The sequence below is a fragment of the Bos taurus genome, chromosome 28 (assembly GCF_002263795.3).
Source record: "Bos taurus isolate L1 Dominette 01449 registration number 42190680 breed Hereford chromosome 28, ARS-UCD2.0, whole genome shotgun sequence".
In the NCBI taxonomy this organism is placed as follows: Eukaryota; Metazoa; Chordata; class Mammalia; order Artiodactyla; family Bovidae; genus Bos; species Bos taurus.
Window position 1 is genome coordinate 7,971,989 of NC_037355.1, and position 22,873 is coordinate 7,994,861.

The 22,873-nt window shown below is 35.9% G+C and overlaps 1 protein-coding gene across 12 annotated transcripts in view; it reads right to left on the bottom strand.

Moving 5' to 3' along the window:
* ARID4B (AT-rich interaction domain 4B) overlaps positions 1 to 22,873 on the bottom strand; it is a 138,515-nt gene that overhangs the window by 44,060 nt on the left and 71,582 nt on the right. For all 12 annotated transcript variants that reach the window (NM_001206133.3, XM_024986703.2, XM_010820426.4 and 9 more), the window contains 7 exons: positions 14,287 to 14,425; positions 10,329 to 10,408; positions 8,620 to 8,696; positions 6,840 to 6,994; positions 3,534 to 3,606; positions 1,814 to 1,908; positions 732 to 829 (listed from right to left, as the gene is read on the bottom strand). In NM_001206133.3, the coding sequence (NP_001193062.1) occupies positions 732 to 829; positions 1,814 to 1,908; positions 3,534 to 3,606; positions 6,840 to 6,994; positions 8,620 to 8,696; positions 10,329 to 10,408; positions 14,287 to 14,425 (717 nt within the window). The remainder of the gene's footprint in view (positions 1 to 731; positions 830 to 1,813; positions 1,909 to 3,533; positions 3,607 to 6,839; positions 6,995 to 8,619; positions 8,697 to 10,328; positions 10,409 to 14,286; positions 14,426 to 22,873) is intronic.

The following is a 22,873-nucleotide window of genomic DNA, read 5'->3' on the forward strand; positions in this document are numbered from 1 at the left end:
ACTGGCAGAACCAGGATTCGAACCTGGGTTTATGTGACTTTAAAACTTTGGCATTTTAACTTCTACACAATACTTTCCAAATTTGCCTGAGCACAAAAACTTTCTTCACAGATTATCTCACAGATCTAATATTCATGGAAATCAGTCCTGAATATTCACTGGAAGGACTGATGCTGAAGCTGAAACTCCAATACTTTGGCCACCTGATGCAAAGAACTGATTCATGTGAAAAGACCCCAATACTATGGCCACCTGATGCAAAGGACTCGTTCATGGGAAAAGACCCCAATACTTTTGGCCACCTGATGCATACTGATTCATGTGAAAAGACCCCAATACTTTGGCCACCTGATGCAAAGAACTGATTGATGTGAAAAGACCCCGATGCTGGGAAAGATTGAAGGCGGGAGAAGAAGGGAACGACAGAGGAGGAGATGGTTGGATGGCATCATCAACTCAACGGACATGAGTTTGAGTAAACTCCCGGAGTTGGTGATGGACACGGAGGCCTGGCGTGCTGTAACAGTCCATGGGGTCCCAAAGAGTTGGACACGACTGAGCGACTGAACTGAACTGAATATTCATGGGCTACACTCTAGAAAACGCTATTATAGAGTGATTACTCTAGTAAACCTTCCTCAAAATTACTAGCCTCAGTTATATGGTAAATTCCATCCTGCTTTCTAGGTAAAATACTGTTGAACATATCTATATCCAGTGCATGGACTTACTTTTTATAAGCACATTTAACATTGTATCCTGCAGCTGAATTTAAGACAGGGATTCCAAGATCTTGGTAGACTTGTTTCCAAACAGCCCCGCTTTCAATCTAAAAGAGTAAAATGAAAATTCAAAAATCAAAAGGTGGGGAATATGAAAAAATTTTGATAAATACCAAATGTTTATGTTTGTGTGTGGATATATTATGTAGTTCTGTATTGTTTCTAGTCTCAAGGAATGACAAATACCAATTTTGATAAATTCTAAAAAAAATAATCTGGTTTACAGCAATGTTTTTAAGTTAAGCTTTGGTATTCTAACAAATCTCAGAGAATTATAAATGCTGAAATCCTAGGTCATTTGACGTTTTACCTTTTTGGCCATGCCTCAAGGCATGCAGGATTCCAGTTCCCTGACCAGGGATCAACCTTGCTTCCCCTACAGGGGAAGTTCAGAGTCTTAACCATTAGATAGCCAGGGAAGTCCCCGTTCAACGTTTAAATAAACTCTGCTATGGTAAATAAGAAAACACCTACATTCCTGAATCAAAATCTAAATGAAATGACAGATAAAAAAAATTTCAATAAAGTATGATTTCTATAAGCTAATAATAAAGTTGTTTCATTGAATCCTAGTAACACAACGTACCTTTCCTCCCCCCAGAATAGTCTTAACTAGATGAGTACCATACATCATGGCAACTTTAAGATAATTTCCTCAGTTCAACAAAGACTTTCTACATATATGCACACATATATATACAAATAATGTTTTCTATATATGTAAGGCACAATGGTAGAGATCAAGGATATGAAGAATACAAAGATCCCTGCTCTTACCAATCTTACCGTCTAATGGAAGAGAGACACAGAAAGAATTTCCACTAACATGGTTGTATTATGACTCAGATAGCTTATGAAAGTTTGACAAACTTAACAGTAAACTGGAAAGCTCATTTTTAAAAATCTTCAAATTTAAATTTGGTCTGAGGAAGCTAGCTAGCTATTTCTAACTTGTACTCTCCATTTTCTCTTCCTTTTATTCTTAAGTTTTTGTATGAAGAACATGTTTCACTTCTGATTGTAATACTTACATTATCAAATCCTCCAAGTTTGTGTACAAGCCTGAATAACTTAAAGAGATTCAAATTTCGATATCCAAGCACAGGTCGTTTGTTAATAGGTGTGCCTATTAAAAAGAAAACACAGATATATCAGAACCATGCTTCGTATTTATTTAAATTTTGAAAAGATTCAAACATTACCATCAAATATACACAGTGCAATCTGTGTCTATATGAGAGAAACATCCCTGGTTAATCAAAAATATATCTACTTAAATCCGTTTTATTAAAACCTTTTTTCCTATAGCAGATTTTTGAAACTTTATTTATATTTTATTCCACTTTCATTTCCTTGATGAGCAAAAGAATAAACAGTAAATGAAGCAAAATAAAATACCAACAAAAAATTTTAAAACATCAGGGTAACAATGTTTGGTAGAACTGAAAACAGTGTTGAGATAATTGATGGGCAACTGCTTCACAATGGGAATTACTTTTTATTGTCTTTGTATTTTACTAACTTCCTACTATTCTACAAAGTAAGTAATTCTAGAGTAAAGTTATAGTGTTGTTTATTCTAGGATGTAAAAAAGTAGAAGGATACTAAAACTATCAGACTGCTAGAATGTGATTAAGAGAAAATAACAGGATAGAGATACACAACCTATTGCCCTTTCCAAAAAATATATGACGGGGATAATCATACTCTTCATTTTTTTCTAATATTAGATTTTATTCATTTTCTTCACTTTTTAACTTAGCTTATATAAAAAAAGCTTAGGAAATAGCCTGCCTTCTTAGGCCAAGCCTCCATGCACACAAATAAACACATAAATCAAGGACATTTTATACTGAAGAATAAAAAGATAACTACATTGTAGTAGCCACTATAATTTATGAGAGCAAAAACAAGACCAAGCCCGCAGCTACTCATCAACAATACAAAACCGGATTAAAAAACACAGAGCATGGTAGCCCTTCTAAGTATCATTCATTCATTTTGTCTTTTTCTTCAAGTCAAAAGCTTTCAGCCTCTGCCCTCTACCTCGCTAGCATCTTTACAGGAAAGGAGAAACTATACTCATAACAGCAGATAAGAAATAAACAGGGCCACAGTTACTAGATGACCAGGTCATCACTGCAAGTTAAAAGTTAGTGTTAATTACCCATGCTTATATTTCTTGAACCACAAAGGCAGATTCAAAAAGCTAAGACAAGGCTCACCTTGAGACTTGGTCACCTTTCTCTACAGATGGTTTAATTTTGTTCTTAGTTTTATGTAGCTAAGTCATAAGAAGACTTATGGCCCATCTTAGAATGAATGCCGTGTCTGTCTGTGTGTGTCTCTTACTCACATACACAAACACATACATCTTGGGGCTGGCAGTGATTTTAGAGAAGAGGCTTTTCTACAGGCATACATGGAGGCTCAAATAAAAAGACACTATGATTCCCATTCTGTTACTGTTTTCTAATGTAAAGGTTCTTTGGGGTCCTCCAAAGCAGCGGTGGGAAAGACAGGACAAAATACAGTTATTTATGGGTCCATGGCTACAACATCCATCAAAATATTGTCAAATCCCACATTCTACTTACTACGTGACAGACATTACACGAGGGTGCTGGTGATACTGGTAATCAAAATGATAGCCATGACTACCAGTGACATGCAGCTTAATCAACAGAATTCTTATTTTTAAGATATTATCTGATATCTACATTAATAACGAATCAAAGGAAAAACACTCACCTCTATCTTCCATAAATTTGTATAACTGCTGAAGAAAGTTCTCCCTTTCCTCTGGAAATGGTTCTATTTCTTCCTAATTTTAGTCACAGAAGAATAAAATATTATTTTCCTCAGTTAAGCATTTTAATAACACAAGCAGATTTCTTACCAAAAGCAAAGACTAATACTCACTATAATATTTCAAAGGCTTTTTACCAAAAAAAAAAAAAAAAAGACTTAACACTAAGCTATTCAAAACCAGAAAGTCTTGACATGTTATGCTTTACAGAGAACTATGTCCTAAAAGGTTATCTCAATAGTGACAATCCCAAATGTAAATGCTCATATAAGAAATGAGACCAACAAGATGGTTCATAAACTTTTTACCACATCAGAGATCTAGTCTTTAAATCACTGTCACAGGCTCAAGAAGACCTACTCTCACTTATATTAATTTGGGTCAGGGCTTAACATCGAAACAGACTCAACTCTTGCTCCTCCAGGAACTAAACAAGTGAGGGCCCCATCAGCTACAACTAAAATTATCCTTCATTATATTCGGCCCCACAGTATAGTACTTCAAGCTTATAAAATCAGTAAAGTGGGGAACAAACTTGATCTACAATACCTGAAGATTCAGACTTAGGGAAATCTTCAAGTAATAAAATAGTTCCCCGATTTATCAATTACAAGGGAGGGACTAGCTTCTTGCTGCTGTGGCCAGGGGCTGTGGCAGTAGGGAGCTGGTCCTGAAGCAACCTGCAAGGAGCAGGGTAGTAGGTGAGATGGAGGAACTCATCAATTCAGTGACCATCAACAAACATTTAATGAGCACCAGTGAGTGTAGGCACTGTGCAAGGTGCTGAGTCAAAAGAGAAACAAGCGATGGTGCCTGCCATTACAGAGCATGAGCAGGGGTAACTGCAGAGGAAGTGATTCAAAATACACACTGAGGCTTTACAGTTACTCAAGTATTCCGAGTGGTAAAAGTCAGGAGAATACTTTTCAACTGATAGCCTAAATATATCATTCTAATTTTAAAAATCATGTGTCTAAACCACTGCTGGCGTGAGACTGGCCTCTATCTTAAAAGCGAGCAGAAAAAAGGAAGTTAAAGACAACAAAAACTTGTATCGATCAATCTATTACTATGCTTGCTAATAATTGGGCAGAGAAGAATAAATGACAATTATTAGTTTGCTTATGATAAAATTTGTTTTTCTCAACCTAAACATGATCCACATGCACTGCATTTTGGTAAGGTGGTCAGATGTAAGTCTAAGGAATACTGTTTTCTAGGTATTTTCTTAAATGCCCCCATGGTACAATATGTGACTTTCATAAACCACCAAATTTATTCCTACTGCAAAAAATTTTAAGTGAACTCTGTATTTAACTTTAAAAAAACTGTTTAAACTGGAAACCACACTTGCTTAACATAAATCTAAGTAACACAAGTTTTGGTAACTAATATTTACTGATCATCTGTTCCATGTTACACACTATGACAGACACTGTGAGTACAAGTAAGATGGTCTCCTGACCCTTGAGGAGCCTGTTGATTAGTAGGGCAAAAAACAAACACAAAATAAATACATGCACATATGTAATGCATGTATATATGTAGGCAAAAATTTCTACAAGGAGTGGTATCTGTTTAGACTATCAAATGGAGTGACTAACTTTTCTTGCAGAAGGTGATGGTTCTCTCCTTTACAGGGAAAACAGGTTAGTAAGGTTTAAAAAACTCAACAGGAGTGTGTCATGCTGACAAAGGGCAGGGTGGGGAAGGGCACCGTGGACAAAGGTGTTGGTTTGTACAGAAGTGAGTAGAAACAAAGGTTTTGTAATTTGATGTTGCTACAACCTAGTTCAAAGGAGGAGGGTAGGGAATTCCCTGGAGGGCCAATGTTAGAAATTTACACTTTTATTGCCAAGGGCCGGGGTTCAACGCCTGGTTGGGGAACTAAGATCTGGAAAGCCATGTGGTACCACCAAAAACAAATAAACAAAAAAATAAAAGTAGGAGAATATACCAGAAGAAGTGATGGAAAAAAAGAGAGCACAAGTTGGGCTATAAAGCGAGGTTCTGAAAGTAAAGCCTGACTTCCAGAGTAATAAGTCATTCGGACTGTAGCCCACCAGTCCAAGGAATTTTCAGGCAAGAATACTAGAGTGGGTTGCCATTTCCTAATCCAAGGGGATCTTCCTGACCCAGGGATTGAACCTGCATCTCTTGTGTCTCCTGCACTGCAGGCAGATTCTTTACCACTGCGCCACCTGAGAAGCCTTAAGCAAGGGACTGATGGCTTATTTTTAACATTTTAAATAGAAAGCAATGGGGAAGACCGACGCCAGGGAAACTTTCACACTATACACTATCATTACAGACCACTGTATTATAAAACCTAAACGTTAACATGTTCCTACTTCAGCAATAGTTGTTGATTACAGTTACATAGCAAAATTTCATAACTTACCTAAAATAGTACATATTGACATTAACTTATCTTTGTTTCCTAAAAACATTAAATACAACGATCATGTATTGTAGCTACCATTATCTGCATCACTGTTCCCCCAAGAATTTTCATAAAGACATTCAGCAAACCATTAAAGAGCACAGTGGTGCACTGTCACTAGTAATACTGTGGGCAATTTTTTCAGTACTTGTCATTGATGGACCTAAAGTACCAGCTACAATAAAATCTAAATTTAGCTCCTTGAGCCATATAAATTCACAGATGTCTTATTTTGTATTAGATAAAATCTAATATAAAAATCTTTGCATTGATTCTTTGAATCAAAGATATTAATCTTTACTTTTACGTTGATTATTCCTTTAACATTAGATAAAAAACACATTTTATTCTTCATGAGATACTGTAATAAAATATGCAGATGTAAACACAGTATGAGGTCATAGCTGTCCACGTGATGTTAAACAGCATATGAAAGTAGAGTTGTGCTGTATTAAGAAACATTTTTTCCCTTTTTTTAACTGAACTATAGATGACACACAATACTGTATAATTTCAGGTGTATGACATATTGATTTGACATTTAAATACACTATGGACTGAAGATTAAGAAATATTTTTGAGGTTACAGGGATTACTATACTTAATATTTTTAATTTCACAAAACCATATTTCTATTTTAAGGTTAAGTAAGCAAACTACTTGATTATGATGAATACACAAGAACAACTGTATTATAAAACACTTCTAATACTAAAAATACTTAAGTGATTAATGACTTCATGCCAAATCCCAAGGGGAACTCAACTGTTTTTCATTGTAAAAGGCATTAAGTCTTTTTACTCACCTCTTCTTCGCTGCTGTTATCCTCCTTTTCTTTTTCATCATCTTCCTCCTCCTCTTCTTCCTCTGCTTCGCTGCTAGAACTATCTTCTTTCAATTCAGTCTTCCAGTTAGCAGGAATAGTTCTACTTTTGTGAAATTCAAGTGCCTGATCAAAGGCTGGAAAGAGGTAACAAACTATCAACTGGAGAAATTAAGTCAACTGATTTGTCTAAAAATATTAACAGGATAAAGAAATAAAAACTACTGTGCTGCTACCACTGACATTTATGAAGTGGTTGCTATGGGCTAGGCACTGTGCTAGCTAACTGCTTTTCGGTGTAGCAGCCCATTAATCTTAACAGTCTTAGGCATTAGGTATCTATTTTATAGATGGCAAAACTTAGGTGACGTAGGTTCAAACAAAGACAAAAAAAAGGGGCAGATATATTCTTTTAGAACAAAAATTAAGAGTGTCTAGTCAGACACGACTGAGCGACTTCACTTCCACTTTTCACTTTCATGCATTGGAGAAGGAAATGGCAACCCACTCCAGTGTTCTTGCCTGGAGAATCCCAGGGATGGGGGAGCCTGGTGGGCTGCTGTCTCTGGGGTCGCACAGAGTCGGACACGACTGAAGCAACTTAGCACAGCAGCAGCAGTAAACATTAAACAGTCAAGTAAATCTAGTAAACATTAAAGTAAATCTTTATAACTATTTTATCAAAAAATTACTAAAAGTATTATATAACAGGCACAGAGCCACTGTAATAACTTACAAGTATCTGAAAATATACTATAAATATGTACTCTACATTTTTAGTTAACTCTGAATTAAAATTATATTAATGATTAATTTGGGAGAAGGCAATGGCACCCCACTCCAGTACTGTTGCCCGGAAAATCCCATGGACGGAGAAGCCTGGTAGGCTGCAGTCCATGGGTCCCTAAGAGTCAGACACGACTGAGCGACTTCACTTTCATGCATTGGAGAAGGCAATGGCAACCCACTCCAGTGTTCTTGCCTGGAGAATCCCATGGATGGAGAAGCCTGGTAGGCTGCAGTCCATGGGGTCGCACAGAGTCGGACATGACTGAAGCAACTTAGCAGCAGCAGCAGCAATGATTAATTTAACTAGATAAATAACTAGAAATAGTTATTCTCACTTTACAATACAGAGAAATAAATTCTCTACCATAAATCTTGATGATTTTTAACCAGTCTATATAGTGTATTATCTGATTTGGTGAACATGGGCATAGAAAAAAATAAAGTTATTTGCAGTGCCAAAAATCAAGTAAGAGATGTAATTGCAGATATTCCCCAATAAAATGTAACTACTATTACAAGAAATGACAAAAATCAAGACTACTTTGACTCCTGTGTTTACCATCCTCAGGAACTGATATTTTATTTACTAGGCCAGACTACAGTGATAGCTGATGATCTTGTTCTTGATCTTTTTTAGATTACTATACCAATTATAAGCTAAGAAAAATAGAGAATACTATGATAACAAAAGACACATTGGTTCACAAAAGCAGAAGTCACACAGGACCAAACGTAACTTCAAAGACTTCACTAAAAAAAAAAACTGTTGAGACCAAAAGAATATTTAATCTTCAGAAACACTTCCTTAGTTTCCTTTCCTCTCTGTCTGGCCACACCGTGCGACCTATGAGGTCTTAGTTCCCTGACCAGAAGCTGGGCCCCAGCAACGAGAGCGCAGAGCCCACCAGTGGGCCACCAGGGCACGCCCCATCAGTTTTAAATTAAATGTAAGTTGTTCCAAAATTATCCTTACCTTGTTTTAATACAGCATCAGGCTTTGGTACAGTGTCACTAGTAATTTCATGGACATCCTTCCTTGGTACTGAAGTACTGTATTTTTTTTTTTTTTTATTTTAAAGGAAAAAATCCACAAAAACACAATAAAGATTAATTAAGAGTCCAATTACCTACCACAGAAAGATACTGAGAACATGGGAACACTGATGGAAATGACTGCACACAGGGTTGCAAGTCTCAAACAAAATACTAGGCAGGACATTAAAAATGTAACCATCCACACAAGGACCCCACCTTAACAGATGTTTTATAAACAAGGAATTCTCAGAGTACCTGGTTAAATGCAATACTAAAAATACTGAAACCCTGAAAATAATCAATTAAAGTGTTTACATAGCGGAATGCATCAATCCAATAAAAAAAAAAAGTTAAACAGCAAGAATTTGCCACCATCTTAAGATAATCTCAAGAAATAAATTTAAGATTGGAAGAAAATGTACTATTTTATAATGTAAAATGTTCAATAATCTTTTTAAACTGAATTCTAGGTTCAAAGCAAACTTCTAATATACAATTGAAGTTCTTTCATGTAGAAACTATAATAAGGGTTTGGATGCAAGCAACTGGGAGAGGTCATTTTATCATTTATGTCACATTTCTTACTTTACATGAATAAATCATCATTCAGCTTTTCTGCACTTGGTTTGTTTCAACCAATCCACAGAAGTCTAAAAACTATTCCAAATACACTTTTCAGCCTGCCTCTTTTTAAACTTTAAATTTAAGAATTTCAAATATATACAGAAGCATAACAGTAAAATGAACTCCCACGAATCCATCATCCAACTACAACAATCATTAACTCAGAGTCAGTGTCTCATTTATACCCCTACCTACCTCCTCCCACCCCAACTGGATTGTTTTGAAGCAAATCTCAGACATTATATAATTTATAATATTTTATTCTTTTAAAAATAAAAAAGTTCATAGTAATTTCTTAGTATCAACAAACTAGTATTCAATTTCAATGCTCAAATTTTTGTGAAAGTGGGTTTCATATAGATTATTTTTAAGTCATGTTTCAGAACTTGAAAATCCAAAAACCAATCTTAAAGTATCATGATCTTTTTTAAAGCAGTCACCCAATAAGGCAAAATAGCAACATAAAATACATGGATTTTCTAGTCACACAATTCTTAAAGGGAAAAAACACCCATAGAAAATGATAACTCAGTTTTAGAAAAGTTCTACATGAAAATTCATTGTCTTAATACCCAACATACATTTATAGTAACTCGTTTTAAACCTTAAGACTACTGCAAAATTCAAACGTTACACAACAGGTATTACCACACTCATTTAGAAGTAATTTAAAATGTTAGAAAATCCTAATTAGACATTCAAAACAATAAATATATATCAATTAATATATCCATGAAATATTAGATGTGGTAGATATATTGAATTTCAATAAACCATCAGTTATTATATAGGCAAATATTGATAAATTAGACAGCATTGAGAGTATAGCTTAGAAAAGACCAAATGAACAAGACATATTTTAAGACTATTACACTTAATGATAATATGAAAGATGATCATGCTTTGAAACACTCTGAATGATAAAAAGGAAAAGCAGAACATCACTGGAAATAACTAATTTATAATTTATCATTCTAATCTGGAAAAGCAGCTTATTTTTCATACCAAGTGAATTCTACTTACAATTTGCCATCTTTGAAAGATCGCACAAGAATATTATCCTTTTTCACAGCAATTTCATCACTACAGTCAGGACATACCACCTTTTAAAAAAAAAGTATGAAACTATTATAACTAAAAGCACTGTTTACAGATAGTTACATAAATATCAATTATTTAAATCTTAAAAAATAGTTTCAGCTTAAAATGTAAAAACTAATTTTAGTTTGAGGGTAAAAACACATACACATGCGTAACAATATACACAAGTAATTTAAAGTTTATATCCTAAAACACACACATACATATGTGGGAATGCACACAAGTAATTTTATTTTCTATATCCTTCCAGCTCTCTGGATTATCCACATTAATTTTTGACACAGGCATGATGTTGAGAGCACAATTGTGGCTATGACTAGATTGATGCTATGGACCAAGTCTAGGCAGGAACAGAAAACTGGATGAGAGTGGCGCAGGCGTGGAAAGAGGGAGAGCAAGGAGAGCTAGTCCAACAGAAGGTCTGCAGCGGGGCTGGTGGGACCAAAGTGGGGTATCAGAATCTTAACCAGAGCAGCCTCTATCTTGAAAAAGACAGAGATGATGAGCTGGCTATTATTTACATCTAAACATGAATGTTAATAATACGAAAATTTCTCTATAATACTACCCATTCTAAAAATAAATGATTTTAAAGTGAGTACCTTCCTGGAATCTACATAACATTTACTACTACCAAAAAAGAAGATTTTATTTGAAGTCACTCCAGCTATTACTGAAAGCAAGGATAAAGCATGCCTTCTCAAAGATAATATTAATTCAAGACACCTATAAATTTTTATTATTTAAATTCCAAGAGAGTTCACTATCTATATCAAGAACAACATCATAGTTTGGTTTTTTAATGGAAAAAAATGGGCTAAATAAGTATGACAGATTTAAGGACTGTCTCATTAGCTCTGAAAAATGCCACAATAGTACTTAAATGCATGTATTCTCACTACAGGTTTGAGAGGAGCCAGAAATACGTAAGTTCTAATTCAGTCTTTAATTCACTTTTTTTCTAATCTATTTTTTAATATTTTGGCTGCATCATGTGTTACACAGGATCTGTTTCTCAACCAATGACTGAACATTCCTCCCGCAGTGGGAACACTGGTCCTAACCACTGGATAGCACAGGGAATTCCCCTAATTCAGTCTCTAGAAGGTTAACAATTTCCATAATTGTAATTGCACTGCCATTAAGCATTGCTTAAATGCTGATGGCATTATGAAATAATTCACTAAGAAAAGGCTTTTACGTGTATTAGCATCTAGGAAAACTTTCCTATCATTTCAAAAGAGTCCTGAAGTAAATACTTAATTTGTCCATTCATTCATCCACTCTACAAACTATTTCATCAAGGTACTGTGTACTAGAGCACAGAGGCCAGGACAGTCCCTGTTTCTCCTCACAGTGAGTGTGTATTCTAACTGGGAAGACAAGCACTAAACAAGTTAAGTGCACATGTATTTAACTGCTATTATCTAGGTGATCAGAAATCACTTTCTTGAGGACACAACATTTACACTAAGCTTTGAAAACTGAGGAGTAACTGACTTGACAAAGGATGGATGTGTACGCACATGTCTGTAGGCCAGGCTGCAAGAACAGGAAATGGGTTATGGGAAGGGCCTGACACAGCAAGCAGGGCAACCCATTCTAGGAAGTAAAAGGTCAACATGGCTAACTTTCTGCCTGGGCTGAATAAGAAAGATAAGCAGAGCTTAGATTTGTCCATTTTGTAAGCCATGGTAATTCTAAGGACAAAAATCTGAAGTCTCTCAGAGAAGGATCTGAAGCAAGACAATGTCATAATAGAATTGCCATTGCTTTCTTAAAATTACTTTTGGCTGTCACAAAGAAAATGGACCAGAGAAGGGCATGAGCTGAAAGAGATTAAGCTATTGCAAATCATCCAGGTGAGAGATGGTGACCTGGATATAAAGTGATGGCAAATTAAAGGAATGAGAAATATTAGAGATAATTAGGGAAGTGAAGAGGTGATAGAGAAAAGGATGCTTACATTTCTACCTTGTGCAAATGGTGTCATTCGCAGGGAAAGGAAACAGTGGAGAGGGGTCAAGTTTGGGGATACAGGGAGGACAGAGTAAGTTTAGGTTTATTAAGCTTGTTAAGTTTTCAGGTGACTAAAGGACAACCAAGTAGAGATACTGAATAGACAGATACTCAGGTCCAGAGCTCAGAGTAGAGGTCTGAACGCTAAGATATAAACTTGGGAATAAACAGCCTAAATAGAGGTCTAAACCTATGAGCCAAATCACCCATATTTTTTTCTTTCTCATGAGATTGGATTTTGAAAAACAAACATAATAGACTTTGCTGACATTGTGTGTAAGTAAGCGGGTCCACTCTCCATTCTGTTACAGGAACTAAAATCCATATTTTATCCCATTTACCCATGCATCTGATTTTCTCGGTCCTTAAGACATTTCAGTTTATTATCCCTCCAACCAATGTTATTAAAGGGAATGAGATCACCCTGAAAAAATAGAGTGATATATTCTGAACCCTAAACAACAACATTTAAAGCTCAGAGGAAAAATGATGACTGAAACTGAAAAACAGGACTGTGTGAATCAGGGAAGCTAAGATTTCCACCCCTTAAAACAGGGGTAAATAGCACTTATGTTTCAGTCTCAATTAGGATGAAATGAGACTGTGCACTTACTTAACAAGTTAGCACAGTGCCTGGCCAGGGGAAGTGCTCAAAACATGGTAGCTATTTATTGTTCCTAAGAGTATGCAACTGTTTTCTAACATGATATTTTATTACCAGGCACTTGTTAACATTACTCAGTTTATAAACTACTTTCAAAAATAGAAATGCAAGTATTTTATGTGATTATGTCAAGGTTGTTTGATTCAGAACACAATTTCACACCCTCGTTGATAAAAATTATCCATTACTGTTCAACAGATCTCAAATTTGCGTGGAGGATAACATGTATCAATAATGCTAAGATGTTAAAAATAATAATGAAATGGTTGACTAAGCAGATTACTAACCTTTTGGTACTGTAAATCTTTTCCTCATCATCAGGAAACTATTTAGAAATGATGATGAGAATGTTAAATTAATATTGAAAATACTAAAGTGAAAATTTTAATGTTCCTGTTGTTTTAGAAAAAGACACACAAAGCTCTTTCAAAACACGTTTTCAAAAGAAATGCTCACAAAGAATCTTAAGTGCTTTAGGAAAAAAGAAATGACCACATACAGTGACTTAAGTTTTCTGCTTACCATTAACCCAAAGCTTGACAGGTTATTTAACCCTTCTAACACTGAGTTTCCTTATCTTTAAATGAGGATAAATAATATATACGTCATAATCCTCATAAAGATCTTAGCACAATCCTTACACATAGCAGGCATCCAATAAGTGAGGAATGGATAGATGGATATACGAAGAGGTACAAAGGTATTATACAGTATTTACATTTATGAAAATAATTGCCCTCATTAGTTTAAATTAAAAGAGCTGACATTTATTGGGCACTTATTTTGTGCAAAACACTTTTAATACTCAAGATACAGAATACAAAACGTTCAACAAAAATGATGACAAATAGATACCATTTGCAGACAATAGTAGAAAACAAGATTCCGTTCTTCTTTAGCAGTCTTCTGCATGGTACATTTAGAAGTTTTAAAAGTTTGCACAAGGAATTTTTTATCCAAAATTCAGCAGTGTAATATACCAAGCCTCTAAAATTACCATGATTTTGCTTTTCGTGGATGAATTCAAAAGTTCTTTGTACTCAGAAACAGTTTTCAAAGTAATTCTGTGTGAACTGAATGATGCTAAAACCATTTCCCATTCTGTACCTATGAAAAACACTGATTTTTAAGAAAATCAACTGCTTTCTTCATGACTTATATAGTTGAAAATTAAACTCTTATACTGAAGTTACTCACCAATGCAGGAAACCACAGTGCTTTCTTTTTATCCAAACTAATGTAATCTACACACACAACTTTTCCCAGAAGCTCATCAATCTGTTTCCTATCATCCTCATCTTCATCACTGGAGGATGAAGAAGACTCTTCCTCTGGTCTAGGGAGAGAAAAATGAGATATTCATATTTATCATCACAAAGAATAAGCATGCCAAGTTGATGAATACAGGCTTTCTAGAAATCCTATCCTGTTTCCTACAACCTACAAAATGGCTAAATTAAATTTTTTAATAGCTTTCTAAATTGCTAAAGAATAATTTTTTAAAAAAAGGTTATCGCTAGAGGAAAAGCAGAGCATTTTCCTAAAAATGTCCTGAATTTATTTAGTGCTATTTTAAAAGATTACACAGAAGATCAAAACACAACAGCGCTGGTTCCCAAATTCTCAAAACCTGAAGGCCCCATTTTAAGTATCCGAAGACTGCACTAAAATATACTACATTCTCCTCTCAGATTAAAGGAATTCTAGAATATGCACTCCCCGTACAATGCAAATTTTAAAAGGGGGAAGGGAGATCTTTACTAACAGAGGGTCAGGGTAGAGAGAGGAGACAATCTGATAAGACATCACCACTACCATGCTTAATATCAGATACATAAAAACTAAGTATTCATAAGATGTACAATATGGTTCTTTTGTATTACGTGAAAAACTCCTTTTGGTTACACTGTATCCTGAATAAATTAAAAAGAAGAAAAAGGAACTCAAACCACCCATTTGATGTTAGAGGGAAGTATAGTAAAAAATAAAACTTAAAAAGAGAGGGGAAAGAAAAAAACCACAAACACACAAAACAAAGTTCTCAATCTGGTTTTAAAAAAGCCCACAGTCAGTAGTGAAGAAAATGGATTCTAAAGGGGGGATGTGTGGGAGGCTTGGAGGGAGGGGGACGTATGTATATGGCTGATTCACTTTGTTGTACAGCACAAGTTAACACAATATTGTAAAGCAATTATACTCCAATTTAAAAAAAATTATTCTAATTACTATGTTCAAAATGCCCAGAATAAAGATATTAAGAAATGTGGAATAAATAGACTGCAACAAAATGAGAAATAAAAACATGGTATTTTTATAAAATAAAAAGCATGACAATACAAATGTCATCCCCTCATATTTATATGTGCTGCATGCTTAGCCGCATCCGACTCTTGGCAATCGCATGCTCTCTAGCCCTCCATGCTCCTCAGTCCATGAGATTTTCCCCGCAAGAATACTGGAGTGGGTTGCCATTTCCTTCTTCATTATATCTATATATTCCAACATAAATATAAAGGAAGAAAAACCTATTATAACACTGTTAAACATTTTATAGTGATAAGGGGAATATCATAATTTGATTTCAGTGATTATTCAATTAACCTAAAAAGTGTTCACTGATAAAAAACAAACCACATCTTCAAAGTTTGCTACTGAGAACACTGTACTTCAAAATGGCACTTAAAGCAGTTCAACCCCTACTTAGAAAGCAGGTAATAGGCAGCAGGAAAAACCAACATATTTTCATATTAGTGGAGCGTAAAACCTTACAAATAGGCACACAGCTTGGAATAGTAATGACAGACCTTCACAAGTCTGATTTCTACTTGATTAGAAGAACTTCTCAAAGACAAGGACTTTTATTTCTCCACTTACTAATGATTATAGAACACAACCAAATTTAAAGTCATAATTATTGCTTTTTTCAAAACAGCACAGAGGATGTATTCAGCTATGGATGCCCTCTATGCCATTATCATTAGCAAGACAAAATCACAATGTCACAAATAACATTAATCAAATCTGTAAACTGGGCTTTACTCGGCTAACACAATCATCTGCGATAGTATAAAAGTTCTAATTTCTTTCCTAAGACTTAACAAACATGAAGACTTCAGACACGACAAAGTTATCTATCTACTATAAACTGACCGTCTACATAGAACATCCATCCACTTTACTACCTAGGTTCCACTCCAAAACCTTCCCCACTCATGGACTACACACCCTTCTCCACTCTCACATCCTCAAGCTTTTGTTCCAGCAATGTTTCTACCTCTCCCCTCTATCAGTTTTTCTACCTCTACTAGTTTGAGTCCTCCTCGCACTGTGTTCGGAGAAGGCAATGGCACCCCACTCCAGTACTCTTGCCTGGAAAATCCCATGGGCAGAGGAGCCTGGTAGGCTGCAGTCCATGGGGTCGCGAAGAGTCGGACACGACTGAGCGACTTCCCTTTCACTTTTCACTTTCATGCATTGGAGAAGGAAATGGCAACCCACTCCACTGTTCTTGCCTGGAGAATCCCAGGGACGGGGGAGCCTGGTGGGCTGCCGTCTATGGGGTCACACAGAGTCGGACACGACTGAAGTGACTTAGCAGCAGCAGCAGCAGCAGCAGCAGCAGCAGCACTGTGTTATTTCTAAGAAAATGCTGTTACTTCCTCCACTTAAAAAAAACAACAACAAAAGATCCCTTGACCTCACTTTCTCCACCAGCTACTACTCTTCTTTGCAGAGAGACAGCCTGGAATGCTTTATCCCCAGACACTTGGAAACTTTTTCACCTCCTCTAAGTCTCTGTTCAAATGTCATTTCAATTACGATCACCTTATTCAAATTTGCTTCCCTGGTGGCTCAGAGGTTAAAGCATATGCCTGCAATGCAGGGGACCTGGGTTCGATCCCTGGGTTGGGAAGATCCCCTGGAGAAGGAAATGGCAACCTACTCCAGTATTCTTGCCTGGAGAATCCCATGGACGGAGAAGCCTGGTGGGCTACAGTCCACGGGATTGCAAAGAGTAGGACACAACTGAGCAACTTCACTCACTCATTCAAATTTACAACCTGCCCATCCCAATCCCCCACTCTTATTATTTCCACAACACTGACAAATCTATCATACTACATAATTTACTTAATTCTTCTTTTTTCTGTATTGCCCATCTCTCTCCATATGAGAGAATATAAGCTCTAAAGGTAGAGGAAGTGTTTTAGCTGCCTTGCATGGCATGAGGGATTTTAATTCTCTGACCAGGGATGTAATCCATGTCCAATGCATTTGAAGTGTGGAGCCTTAACCACTGGACCACATGGGAAGTCTCCCAGAGACTTTATGAATGCCTGTTTTGTTCACTGATACATCCCATGTACTTGAACAGTGCTTGGCACAACACAGATGCTCAATAAATATTTACTGACTAAATAAGTGAACTAAATAGGTTTATTTCTTTCTACTGTGATACTTCTGATTTCTATTTCTCCTGAAATTACATAATGTATACAATCAACATAATGTATACAACCAATTTAAACCATACCTTTATACCTAAGACTCCTGTAATTTTTCCTTGTAGTGGAATGTACCCAGGAAACTGTTTATATAAGATGAGTACTCAATAAACTGATACACCAAAATAAATGAGCACTGGAAATATTTTAAGGGAGCAAAGATGGAATGAGCAGAGAATCTGCTTGATGTTTACTCCCCTCTGACACTGTTGCGTCTCTGGTACCAGGTACGTGTTTATAGAGCCACAACAAAGTAACTAGTGTCGTGGAAATGACATGTGATGATGCCACTGGAAACAATGCTAATTACATAGGAATGTTTACCAAACAAACAAACAGCTAGTCACTTAAAGTTGATCACACGATATTAATTATAAATCAAGTAAGAATTTGGCAACTTAAGACATGTGCCAAAGAATACCATATGATGAGGTACAGATAGAAAACTGAGCCAGAAACTTTAGAGGCTCGATCTTTAAAATGCAATTTGGACTTCAGTGATCCCTACTCTTTCAAACAACTAACTCAGCTTCAAATTTTGTATTGCAAATTCAAAATCTGTATTAGTTATCAGGAAAAATGTGTAGCCTCTTAAGAGATTAAAATATAGAGATCATACAAAATGTATGAACCTAACCAGTAAAACATTTTTTCCCAGTTTTTATCAAGAAGGAAACTAGAATCAAGCTCTCATATCAAAATAAAGCAGTGAACAATAAAAAGAACTTTTGGACTCAGGTAGTGGTGCTGGTTGTAAAATTTTGTGAATGCACTGAAAAAAAAAAAAAAAAAGAAAACTAAATACTTTAAAAGGGTGAATTTTCTTTGTGAATTATATCTCAATAAAAATATTATTCAAGATCGATCTGCAGACCTGTAAATATCTGGTACAAATCACTAGTTTATTGGGTAAATCTTAACAATGTTACTGGGTAGAAACTACCCACAAATAATACCTAACAAGTATCATTACAAGCCTTATTCTGCTTTATCCTTTTTCTGAAGGATAAAAGCCTAGAGTGCTTTCCTACAAAGAGTGCTGTACATACACTTTGGCCACGTTACTGGAAAAAACTTTTGGAGGAGCACAAAGATTTCTATAATTTCAGCATTCTATTCTTTAGGTAGAATCAAAGAAAACTTCTGCATACAATATAAATTATAAGGGAAAAATTCACTCAAGTTATACATTATCAAAAGGATCAATAACTTGCTTTTAAAAAATTAAGCTACAGGATGATAATCTTTCAAACATATCTGAATACATTAGGATTAAAAGCAGACTATAAATAAATGAAAGGAAGGTGTCAAAAATAATCAATTTTGGAATAACTAGAGGCCAATTAACTGGTATGTGGATTAACAGTTCTTAAAAGAAAACAAAGGTAGTGATATATCACTGCAACAATGGAGTCCCAGGAATCCTGGGAAGGATAACCTTATTTATCTTTGCACAAATTTTAAATGGCAATCAGAGAACCATAATGAAGACCTTTTCAAGTTGAGTAATGGAAGAGGAAATGAAGGTCAGACAAATGACCTTAAGACGCAGGTCCCAGATTTTGTTGCAGAAAATCACTCTGAAGAAAGGCAAGAACTTCGAGGAAGTGTAATTTAAGGAGATGGCCATTTTAAGCTGTGGTGCTTGCCAGTGGCGCTTACATGCCAATGCTTAGAGCACCAAGGAGGCACTAAGAATGACCACAGTAGTGAGATGGAAGAAGCAGCGAGTGAAGCAAGACTGTAGACAGGCGGCACTTCGTTTCCTACAGTAGTAATTCTCGACCTTTGTTCTGCCTTCACACTTCACATATTTACAGCAAATCTTTCATTGTACACACAGATTCTCAACAGGAAAATCGCCAACTCGGTGTTTGTTAGAGTCTTTAAAAAACGAAAATCAATTTGCTCAGTGACAACTGCATGCTTTCTTCTCATATACAAGAAAGGGAGACCTCAGCCAAGAAACATAACAGATATTTTAATATACTATAAATTTGGTCTGCTGGGGGTGTGTGTGTGTGTGCTGGGGGTGTGTGTGTGTGAGTGTGTGTGTGCTGCAAAGCTTGTGGAATCTGAAGTTTCCCAACTGGATCTGGGCCCTCAGGAATTTCTTTTTGGTCACTTTTGTGGATCAATCTATGTGATAGTCCATAAATTACCTTATTTTAAAATATTTTTACACTTCCGGATGACATCTGTAGAAAGGTAAAATACTGTCTAAATATTAGATGAAATTTGTTTCAAAATTAAAAGGATTCCCTAGAGTATGTACGGAGAAGGCAATGGCACCCCACTCCAGTACTCTTGCCTGGAAAATCCCATGGATGGTGGAGTCTGGTAGGCTGCAGTCCATGGGGTCTCTAAGAGTCGGACACGACTGAGTGACTTCACTTTCACTTTTCCCTTTCACGCATTGGAGAAGGAAATGGCGGCCCACTCCAGTGTTCTTGCCTAGAGAATCCCAGGGACGGGGGAGCCTGGTGGGCTTCCGTCTATGGGATTACACAGAGTCGGACACGACTGAAGCAACTTAGCAGTAGAGTATGTACATAATATAAAACAAAGGAATGTTGTTTTTAAATTCACAAAATAGAGCCCCAAACAGTCCTTTCTGTTAGACATAAACACTAGTAAGCAGAATTTTTATATGTAAATGAAACCGTGTTACATACTGATATTTCATTAAAGTTTTTTCATTCAATACATGATGATGATATCTAGTATATATATGTGTGTGTGTCAGTCACTTAGTCGTGTCCGACTCTTTACCACTCCATGGACTGTAGCTGGCCAGGCTCCTCTCATGGGCTTCTCCAGGCAAGAATAGTGGAGTGGGTTGTCATTTCCTTCTCCAGGGGATCTTCCCGACCCAGGGATCAAAGCTGGGTCTCCTGTGTTGCAGGCAGATTCTTTACCATCTGAGCTACAGGGAAGTCTTAGTGATTACTAAGTGATTATTATTAGTAATAGTAATTACTATATAAACGTTTTAAGGATATGAATTCATTTCACCTTTGAAACAACTCTGCAGGCTTCCCTGGTGGCTCAGACAGTAAAGAGTCTACCTGCAGTGCAGAAGACCTGGGTTAGATCCCTGGGTTGGGAAGATCCCCTGGGAAAGGAAATGGCAACCCACTCCAGTACTCTTGCCTGGAAAATCCCATGGATGGAGGAGCCTGGCAGGCTACAGTACATGGAGTCGAAAAGAATCGGACATGACTGAGTGACTTCACTTTCTTTCTTTCAAACTAAACTCTTAAGAGTCAGGGAATACTATTACCTCAATTTTACAGATGAGAAAATTAAGGTATGAAAAGACTGAGCATGCTGCCCAAAGTCACACAGCAAGGAAGTGGCAAAAGCAGGATTCAAACCCATGCTATTGTGCTTCACCGTTCACACTTAAGATCTCTGTTTTTTTTTGGCCACATCTCAAGACATGCTGGATCTCAGTTCCCTGACCAGGCATTGAACCCTTGCCCCCTTCAGTGGAAGTACGGAGTCCTAACCACTGGACCACCAGGAAAGTTTCCACTGTTCACACTCTCAACTCAGCCACACCTCTACTCTTAAGAGCTAGAAAAGTGGGAAATATTTGCTAATAAAGTAATCTTACATTAAATACACCCACACCTCACTATTTCAACATCATCAACCACAGTTAATGAAGAGTTGACTATAAAGTTATGGGAAGACTATAATGATCAATGATAGGTAAAATTTTAATTCACAATTGAAATTATTAATTTTCAAATGGATATCAAAATATTTAACTTGTAAGTGCTTCAGTGAATATGTTATGGCAAATAATAGCCCTCTGAAAACCTGAAAACAGTATCAGATCACAATAACATTTATTAATCACAACAGGACTCTTCTAAACTGATAATGTCATTGTACATTTTTTACTTATTTTTCTTTCTGGCTAGAATACTCAAATTTTAAATGTTACACAAAGAAGAGTAAATAATAATCACAACCTCGGTATCCTAAAAATAATCAAGTCACCAGCAAGCTACATCACAAGTGAGAGAAATTGTCACCTATTAATTGAGAAAACATTTTCTAAAAGATTCAAAGAATTAAGGAAGAAAAAGAAACGCATGGTCCAAATCATTAGCAGCAAAATAATCAATATTAAATATTTTTTCAATGCAAGGATTTGTCTTTTCATTTCCCCCTTCAAATGAGTCCTTATTCATTTCCTGTTAAAATTTATTTGGAAAATTAACTGTGATACTCTAAACAAGAAAGAGTCTGAATAGGAAAAGGACTATGCCACATGGGAGAGTTCAAGTCCTGGTCCTTTCCTTCCTATGTTTCTTGGATTAGTTACTGTCTTGGAGGCCAATTTCCCCAATTTTTAATAGGGATAAACATAATACCTACCTTTATGAGTTTGCTGTCAGGCTGAAACTAAGCTATATGAGAGAGCATGTTTACCTAATTTTTATTGCCAAAGCTTAGCCACTATTAGATTTAATACCTGACTCTATATTTTGAATGAAAGCATTCACTTCCATTTAAAAGTTTCAATAATTCAACTCAATATTTTTCATACCTACTCTGGTAATACTTAGCTCAGGCACATTAATATTTTAAAAATTTTATCCAAGTAAAATATTCAAAACTTTTTAAACAATTTAACCTCCAATAGAATAAATTAAAAACTACTTTTTCCTGCCGCATCCTTTCCCATTTTCTTCTGCAGAGACAACTGCTTTTAATTTTAACTCTTTCAGCTCTGACAGTTAAAACCTCATCGCTAAGTAATATTCTTATACCACTATATTTATATATTTAAGATGCTATTCTATCAATTTTCCATTGTTATAAGGACTTGACTTTTATATTTAAGTAACTTCTCTACCCTCCATCCTACTAATGCAGTGTTTCTTTCTAATATAATTTTTGAGAGGAGTAACTAAATGCCTTTGCTATTTTTTCCCATCTGTTACCATTGTTATCTTTAATTTCCCCCTAATGTTCCATCATACGTGATAACAAGTCCTCCCTTTAATAGCAATTTTCCTTTCTCCACTCTCCAGTCTACTGACCACTAGCACCTAGTGTTATTACTGAGAAGTCTGATGCCTGCCATTCTGCTTCTCAGTCCTTAGCAATAAACTATTTTTTCTTTCTAGAACTGTTAGAAGATTGTTTATCTCTGATGACCTGAAGTTTCATGACTCCTTGATCCTGTGATCCCTTTTAATTTAAAGCCTTTAAGAGCCTAAGCATATTTCATCGAAAGTAATTTGTTAAATATGTATAGT